The sequence below is a fragment of the Nicotiana tomentosiformis genome, chromosome 4 (assembly GCF_000390325.3).
Source record: "Nicotiana tomentosiformis chromosome 4, ASM39032v3, whole genome shotgun sequence".
Taxonomy (NCBI): Eukaryota; Viridiplantae; Streptophyta; class Magnoliopsida; order Solanales; family Solanaceae; genus Nicotiana; species Nicotiana tomentosiformis.
In genome coordinates this window covers 132753672-132762178 of record NC_090815.1, presented here as the reverse complement: position 1 = coordinate 132762178, position 8507 = coordinate 132753672, and the positions used below count along the sequence as shown (strand labels likewise).

The 8507-nt window shown below is 34.2% G+C and overlaps 1 protein-coding gene across 10 annotated transcripts; it reads left to right on the top strand.

Annotated features, from left to right (window-relative positions):
* Positions 1-498: 498 nt before the first annotated feature.
* LOC104108887 (uncharacterized) lies at positions 499-2836 on the top strand. Of its 10 annotated transcripts, none has more exons than XM_070200279.1 (10): positions 500-687; positions 783-842; positions 945-977; positions 1063-1116; positions 1194-1246; positions 1348-1399; positions 1536-1565; positions 2032-2144; positions 2261-2373; positions 2490-2836. In XM_070200279.1, exons 1-8 carry the CDS (start codon positions 668-670, stop codon positions 2096-2098), a joined length of 369 nt encoding a protein of 122 aa, XP_070056380.1. In that variant the 5' UTR covers positions 500-667; the 3' UTR covers positions 2099-2144; positions 2261-2373; positions 2490-2836. The 10 variants fall into 10 exon arrangements, with proteins under 10 accessions (XP_070056377.1, XP_070056375.1, XP_070056378.1 ...); XM_070200280.1 differs by having other exon boundaries at positions 501-687; positions 786-842; XM_070200276.1 differs by lacking the exon at positions 783-842 and having other exon boundaries at positions 499-687; positions 870-977; positions 2261-2352.
* The last annotated feature ends 5671 nt before the right edge of the window (positions 2837-8507 follow it).

Genomic DNA, 8507 nt, shown 5'->3' with positions numbered 1-8507 from the left:
AAATATTAATAAAGACAAAAAAATGAGAAAATTGAGAGGGATAAGGTTTACCAAAATTAAAGCCTAAAATTAAGGGACTGGTATTCCCTCAAGTTGCTATATTTTGAAATTTTTTATTATGAAGGGTACTAGCTTCTGGTCAATATCAGTTGTCATATCTCTTTTTTATACGTCCCTTAGAAAACTATTAATAAGGACTTTTTGATTGTTGTACCTTTATTTACTTTTACATTTAGGTTTTCTATGCGGTAAATTATAATCAATATTTTTTACTTTAAAGAATAATTAATACTAAGGATAAAATAAAAAAAAATTAATTACATTTTAATTTTTTAAAATGACAAATATTTTAGACATGTTATTTTTAGTAGTCACAATAACTAAAATGCACCGGAGGGAGTAATTATTTGAAAGTGTTAATAGAAATGATAATTACTAACCAAGGGGCTAACCCAAAAATGACTATATTCGCACGACAGTTTTAAAAGATGCTAAATTTGCACACCAGCCCATAAAGTGGCCATCCCGTCCGAAAAATCCAATTATATATTCAGAGGTGAAATTTACTCATGGCTGTCATTCCGGTTTTGTTTCGTGGTTTTAAATCTCGCAGAGGGCTGTTTAGAGTTTGTTCGTTTTGTTTCAAAGGAAGATTGCTGTGTCGCTAATGGCTTTCCGTCTCGTAGGGTAAGTTGGTTTCAGCCTAACTTTTGGTTTATCCTAAGGCTTGTTTGATCTCTGTCTCAATTTTTGGAGGATTTATAAATTTTTGGTTTGGGTAGAAGACAAATGGCTGCTGGTGCTGGTAGGGTTTTGCTTGGAGCACCAACACCACAAATCAGGTATAAAAGTTTTTATTTTGATGGCAGAATTTTACCCCCATTTTTTTACGAAGAGGTCAAGCGAGCTCAGCTGCTTAGGGTTTGTGTTTTGTTTCGACGGAGATTGCTCTGCACTATGGCTTTCCACCTCGGAGGGTGGGTTGGTTAATTTTTGATTAATCCGAGGAATTGATCGATTTTTGTCTCATGTTTGTTTTTTGTTTTCTTATGGTTTGGGTAGAAAACAATTGGCTGCTGGTAGGGTTTTGCTCGGAGCACCAAGAACACAAATGAGGTATGTGGGCGGCGACGGTAGATATATTGTTATTGTTATTGTTATTGAAGTTTCGTGTCTTCTTGATTCCGAATTAGGGGTTACTGCCAGCAATTTTCTTCCGGTCAGGGAGGCGATTTTCATCCTGAGGGTAAAATTTTCACCGTACTGCCTTAGTCTCGCTTCAAATTTCAAATTTCAAATTTCAAATTTCAAATCTCACACTGTCATGTCTCTGCTCCTTGCATGCAGTTCAAGCTTTCTATAACGGGATAGTCTTCGGTGGGCTTCCCTACTTGTTCTGGTGTGTAGCTTGACCTTGGATGGATTTTGTTTTAAATGATTAAAAAACATGAAAAAATTGTCTTCCAGCTGGGCTAATTATTTTGCAGAAACTTTTGTCTTTTGAAACACTTATTTCTTAATTTTTTTTTTTGCAGGGCACATTGGCAAATGTGGAAAATCGATCAGTAAGTTATTCCTTCTCAGGTTTTTATCTCTCGAAAGTTAATAATTATTGTTCACAAAACAGAAAAAAAAAAATACTAAGTGTATAAATTGAAGGAACTCTGAAATTTGAAATAGATTCTGCCTCTTCTACAACTCCATTCTGCACAAAAATATAAAACATAATTACATAGTTATACATGATTGCTGTATTGAGTTTTGAATATGCCTTCAAAATATCTTTCATTTCTTTCTTTCCAACCTGATGTTCATAAAATTCAAGAAAATCTGCTACACTTAAGGATAAGCTTCTCTCAAGTATAAATATTTTGAATGTAAACTTTCCCTAAATCTGATATCGTTTGGTGCCTGGGATTCTAGTAGTTTTTGCCTGCTTTTGCTTTTAATGTCTGGTGAGTTGGTCTTGTTTTAATATGAACTTATTATCTATCCTCCTTGTATTGAATTCACTTTGATCTTTGTCTCTAGGTCAAGTAACGAGGTTTATACTGAGAGGTCTATGGAGATTGAAAAGATCCTGAAGGAGCTCAGCTAAGGATTGGTTTGGCGCTTACAATGATGTATGACGCTAGCCTTGGGATGTAGGTGTTTGTTAATTGTTTTTATTCATACTTGGTTGTGGTCATTACGGAGATGCTTACTCTAATTTATATACCTATCCTCCTTGTATTGAATTCACTTTGATCTTTGTCTCTAGGTCAAGTAACGAGGTTTATACTGAGAGGTCTATGGAGATTGAAAAGATCCTGAAGGAGCTCAGCTAAGGATTGGTTTGGCGCTTACAATGATGTATGACGCTAGCCTTGGGATGTAGGTGTTTGTTAATTGTTTTTATTCATACTTGGTTGTGGTCATTACGGAGATGCTTACTCTAATTTATATACCTATCCTCCTTGTATTGAATTCACTTTGATCTTTGTCTCTAGGTCAAGTAACGAGGTTTATACTGAGAGGTCTATGGAGATTGAAAAGATCCTGAAGGAGCTCAGCTAATGATTGCTTTGGCGCTTACAATGATGTATGGCGCTAGCCTTATTGGGATGTAGGCGTTTGTTAATTGTTTTTATGCATACTTGGTTGTGGTCATTACGGAGATGCTTACATCATATATCCTACTAGTTAAAACTCATTCATCGTTGATTGTGTGATGCCCTTTTTGAAAGGTATACTATACACTGTCACTAAGAAGTTAAAAACTCATACTGATATGTTTGTTGTTGATCAGTGTTTTACTGCTATGAAATTGCTGGCTAATGCTTGACAAAGTTAACTATCTACAGCCTGCTACAATATATTGTATCGTATCGTGACAAGCTTGCCTTTAATATCCTCAGACAGCTCAACTACACTATGAATATACACTTCCGCCAATGCTTACATACACATTTAAACCTTGCAAGAGATTCTGAAGGCAAACGGTGTAATATTTCGACTATAATATCCTCAGACACCTCAACTATACTCTTTTCAAATGATTTGCATAGATACGTTCCATACTAACACTTGTTTGATCTCAGACCCTGAAAATACATGAGGCACTTAGATGTTGTTAAACCTCATAATTTTTTAATAGGTTAGTCCGGTACACTAAGCTTCCGCTATGGGGGTCCAGGGAAGGGCCGGATCATAAGGGTCTATTGTACGCAGCCTTACCCTACATTTCTGCGAGAGATTGTTTTCATAGCTCGAAGCCTTCTAACTATCTAACCTGAAGTTCATACAAAAAGTAAACTCAAGCAAAATAGGAGTCCTGAAATCCTCTAATGATTTTGATTTGCTTTTAGGTTTTTCTCATGGTCTGCCCCTTATCCGCTTGCTTTCTATTAGATGGCTTTTCTTCTTTCAGATTAAATTTTATTATCTGAAATATATATATTTCACTTGCAAATTCATCAAAATTTAGCAATGAGTGTATTATTTGGATATTTCAAATTTTCCACCTTTATATGCAACAATTTGTTTCTTAATTTCTATCTAGTTTTTTCTTAACAAACTCATTACATAATGAGTCGTCTACAAATTTATCGTCCCATATGAACACCAATAACAATACTAAATAATCTCGTATAAAAACCACAAGCATAGAGGATTAAACAGTTGAATATATTTTTTACTTTGTTTCCCGTTGAAGGGGAAAAAAAGGTACGGCAAAAGAAAGGAACTTTACAGCAAAAAAATACCATACCATATATGCTGGTGAAGCAGGTATTTATATGATACAGACGAATGAATTAGCTTGAAAGATATAGTTAGGCGTTGTTAAAAATAACTTATACTATATACATAAAATTAATATGCTATATTATGGATTAAACAATACGTAGCATGATATCAAAATCAATAATTTCACAAAAACAAAGTAGCAAAATTTGCGTCTAAAGTTAAAACATATGACTGAAGTGCATCCATTTTTGCTTGCTTGCACTTAAGACGTGCATCGGAAGTGCAACTCGTCCACTGATTCTTCAACATCAGTCGGTTTGGACCTCCACTTAGTTTCACCCAAGCTTCATCCTAGTCATGGATAGATCACTCGGTTCAGGTCCATAAGCAGTGACAATTGCCCTATGAAGACTCGCTTTCGCTACGGCTCCGGTGGGTTCCCTTAACCAAGCCATTGCTTATGAGTCGCCGACTCATTCTTCAACAGGCACACGGTAAGAGCCCTGGCTCCTCCCACTGCTTGGGAGCTTACGATTTCATGTTCTATTTCACTCCTCGATGAGGGTTCTTTTCACCTTTCCCTCATGGTACTACTTCGCTATCGGTCAACCAGGAGTATTTAGCTTTGTTAGGTGGTCATTGCTGATTCATACGGGATTCCACGCGCCCCATGGTGCGTCTGAAGTGCATGTGCAAAAACCTAGTTGCATTTCAATTATATACGTTAAAGTGACTGAAATATTCTTTAGTTATAAACACTTTTGATGTTTATCAAATGCATAAATAAATAAATAAATAAATGCTTACAAGCTTATCCAAATACCCTGGTACCGAAAAGAGTTTTATTCTACGGACAAATAAGTTTATAAGTTGAGTAATTTTTAATCAAAGGTTTAGTGGGAGTTGTATTATACACGAACACTTGACTCATTAACCTTCACCTACTTTTGAGTTTCGAATTTCAACTCCCTTTTTACACTAGTTGCTACTCCAATTTTTATGTATTTGCGATTTGACCACATGAGGTTTTAGTGAAGACGTATTTTGACCCAGAAGAATATTCCTAAAGCACACAAATTTGTGCTTCCATGTTTTCCTTATTTAATTGCGTGCTTTCTTTATCTCCTAATTACATATATAATATTAATGTTTTAATAGTAAATATGGGAATGAATTTTATAGTTAGTTCACTTCCTACGGTCAAAGTAATAGGTTATAGGTTATGCTAAGTGTTGAAAATTTAGCACTTAACACAAGTAGCAGGTTGAATAATTATGTCGCTATTTATCACATTCAATTTATGTTCTATTTTGAGATAGACGTGTAAAACCATAATTACTAGGCTTGTCAACGGTATAATTTAGGAAAAATTTTACATAAGAAGAACTGGGCTTCCTACTTTTTAATTTTATAGTCTACATTTCAATTTACAACCAACTAACCCAAAAGTAATAGGTTAAGATTCAACATTCAATTCCAATAGATTCTCGAAATTACTATTTGATTTTTAAAAAAATTTGCTCAAGCTTTTAAGTTAATTTTGGAATCAGTAACTGTGACTCAAATATTGGTTCAACAAACCAAATCCATTTGGGTGGTGAAAATTAGATTTTTAACAAGCTTAAATATGTGGGTTTAAATTTCGAATTTTATTTTGGGAGAAATTTGGAGTGGGTGTTATTTAGACTTGTTAGAAATAGTATAAGGAGGTTGTATATGAAATTTGAAATTATTTAATGGAGATTTAGACTAGTTTTGAACAAGAATTGCAACTGAAAATCGTGGAAGAAGTTTGTCTACATACACTTGTATAAAGGTCTATAAAAGTGTATAAGATGTGTTTATACACTCATATACACTATTATACAATATTATCCATAATTATACAAATAACTGACTTCGTCTTCTTTCTTGCGTCTTTTCTGAAATTTAACTCAAATCTTGCTCAAATATACTCCAAATCACTTCAAATTTAAATTTTGAACTCCTTTTGATATTTTCAATCAATTGGAACAACACCCAATCCAAACAACTAACAAACTCAAAATACTTATTTTCGATAGCAAAGCTTTGAATGGCCTTCAATGGTGAAATTCTACTCTTCAATTTTCTTACATTGCAATCAGGTGACACAGGGGGGGAAGGGAGCAGAAAATACCCCTTGAAGCATATGTAGAAGATGTGAGAAGAAGAGAGTACGAAAACAATGGTTGTGAGAACACAAATTTAACTCCATAGCTTTTAGAAGCAATTGTTGTAAGAACACAAAATTTGAATTTGCTAGTGCTTTCAAAATATGTACAATATAGGTTAGGTCGGGTAAAACTTAAAAAACATATACCATTTTTTGTTATGATGTGAAGTCACGTGTATTTTCTTATAATTCTTTCTATAATTTAATGTAAGACTTACCAAACTTCTATTTAACCCACAGGAAATAAAGACAAACGTCCAAATCATTGAAATAAGGTGTCAAAATCTGTATATTTAACATGTTTGGTCCAAAGCTAAGGTTTCATTTCAATTCAATAGTCAATAGTATTAGGCATATTCCTACTTCTTAACTTAAAAGCGGAAATGGCATTTGCCAGCCTAGTTAGCAGTGTGGGGACACCAATAGGCTCCTCTCTTTTTCAAAGATTTACATATCCAAAGAAATAACCGTCAAAACAATAAATACGGGACATATATTTACAACGGTATATACAGAGGCGGACCTATGTAATTGATTGAAGGGTTACCGACACCTGTAAAGTCAGTAAATATTTAATATATATATGTATATGCCTTTAAAAAATAGTAACATATTAATAAAAATAATGAGCACCTAATATACAAAACCGATTTTAGTTGAATCAAAAATGTCACGACCCAATTCTATTTTAGGCCGTGATGGCGCCAATCAACATTGCTAGGCAAGCCAACAGTGAACAGAATTAAATCAATAAAACGAAAGCAACTGAATGTATTTATGGCCATAGAAATTAAACCAAAATCACAAGTCTATTAGTGTGTGACAATGATCTGGTGTCACAAGTGTGTGGGCTACTAGTAGAATATACAAAAGATCTGTGATGACCCGATAGGCCATTTTTAATTTTAACCTTTATTAATGTATTCCGAGACCTCGAATAGCTCCATTCAGTCTTCCTCGATTCGCATGAACAATCCGTATCTTTTTCCGAAAAATTTTTATGTGAAAAATCAAAGAAAATGTGAAATTTTGCCTTTAAAACTCATTTGAGTTGATTTCGGTCAATATTTTGAGCAAACAAATCCAAATCAGTATTTTAACAGTTTCAGTGAGTCCGTATCGTGATTTGGGACTTGGGCGTATGTCCAGAATCATTTTTGGAAGTCCCTAACTTGAATTATCGCCATTTGACGGAAACTAGAAATTTAAATGCTTAAAGAATTTCTAAATTTGACCATAATTAGATTTTTGTTGATACCAGATCCCGATTTGAATTCCGAGAGTTCGATAAGCTTTATAACAATATTTATGACATATGTACAAAATTTGAAGTTATTCCGAGGTGTGTAGGCACATTTTCCGTTAGTTTTTGTAAAACAAACAAACAAACAAAAGGTTTGATTTTATAAAGCTTGAATTTCTAAAGTTTGACCGAAGATGTGACTTTTGAGAAAACGACTCCCGAATAGAATTTTGAGGATTCCAATAGTTTCCTATGGTGATTTCGGACTTAGGATCATGTACGGATTTGGATTTAGATGTCTGTAGGACAATTCGGTGCATTTTGGCAAAAGTTGGAAAATAAAAGATTTTTGAAAAGTATGATCGACAGTTGACTTTATTGATATCGGGGCCGAAATTCAATTCTGAAAATTGTAACAGCTACATTATGTCATTTATGACTTGCATGCAAAATTTGGGGTAATTCTGGATTGATTTGATAGGTTTCGGTATCGAATGTAAAATTTGAAATTCGTTAGTTTTTATTAAGCTTGAATTGGGGTGTGATTCGTATTTTTAGCATAGTTTGATATGATTTGAGACCTCTACTAAGTCCATAATATGTTTGGAGACTTGTTGGTGTGTTCGGACGGGGTCCCGAGAGGCTCGGGTGAGTTTCGAAGTAGTTTCGGATCATTTTTAAATGCTGGTTTTTGACAGCAATGTGCGAAATTTCTGATGCGCAGAGCTAGCTTTAAAAGCTTATATCTAGAAATCTATTTGGAATCTAGAAATTTTCAAAACATGAAAGTTGTATCCCGTTAATTCGAGTTTCCATAATGATAAACCATTCATCTTTTGAACATTTTTACAAAACGTTATGATCGATTGAATGAAGGCTGGTACGGCAGATTTTGGCTACAATAGTGTGCATCGCCAGAAATTTCTGCTGCATAGGGCTGATGTTGGGAGCTTGTATCTCGCAATATATAAGGAATTGGGAGATGAGCAAAACATGAAAGTTGTAGCCCTTGGTGTCTCGTTTCCAAAAAGTTAAATCATTTATCAATTGGATATTTGTACCGAAAGTTATGATTGATTAATCGAAGCCTAGTACTGCAGTTTTGGCAGAAGCTATATTTTGGGGTTTCGACCATTTTAACATATTTGGAGTTATGGAGCTCGGATTGAAGCGATATTTTAGGCGATTTTCTCCATATGTATTGAGGTAAGTGTTCTATATCCAAAAGTGATTATACTTCATGATTCCATGGTTATTTTCATCAAGTATTAGTGAATCAAATAGAAGAAAATGGAGAAATTTGTAAAACATTTCAAAAACGAAAATTTAAGATTTGGAGGTCGA

Coding starts and splice junctions, on each gene's coding strand:
- LOC104108887 (XM_070200276.1), top strand. CDS start 668: ATGGCTTTCCGTCTCGTAGG. Junction 1,117..1,193: donor GCACCAAGAACACAAATGAG/GTATGTGGGCGG, acceptor ATTCCGAATTAG/GGGTTACTGCCAGCAATTTT. Junction 1,566..2,031: donor CAAATGTGGAAAATCGATCA/GTAAGTTATTCC, acceptor CTTTGTCTCTAG/GTCAAGTAACGAGGTTTATA.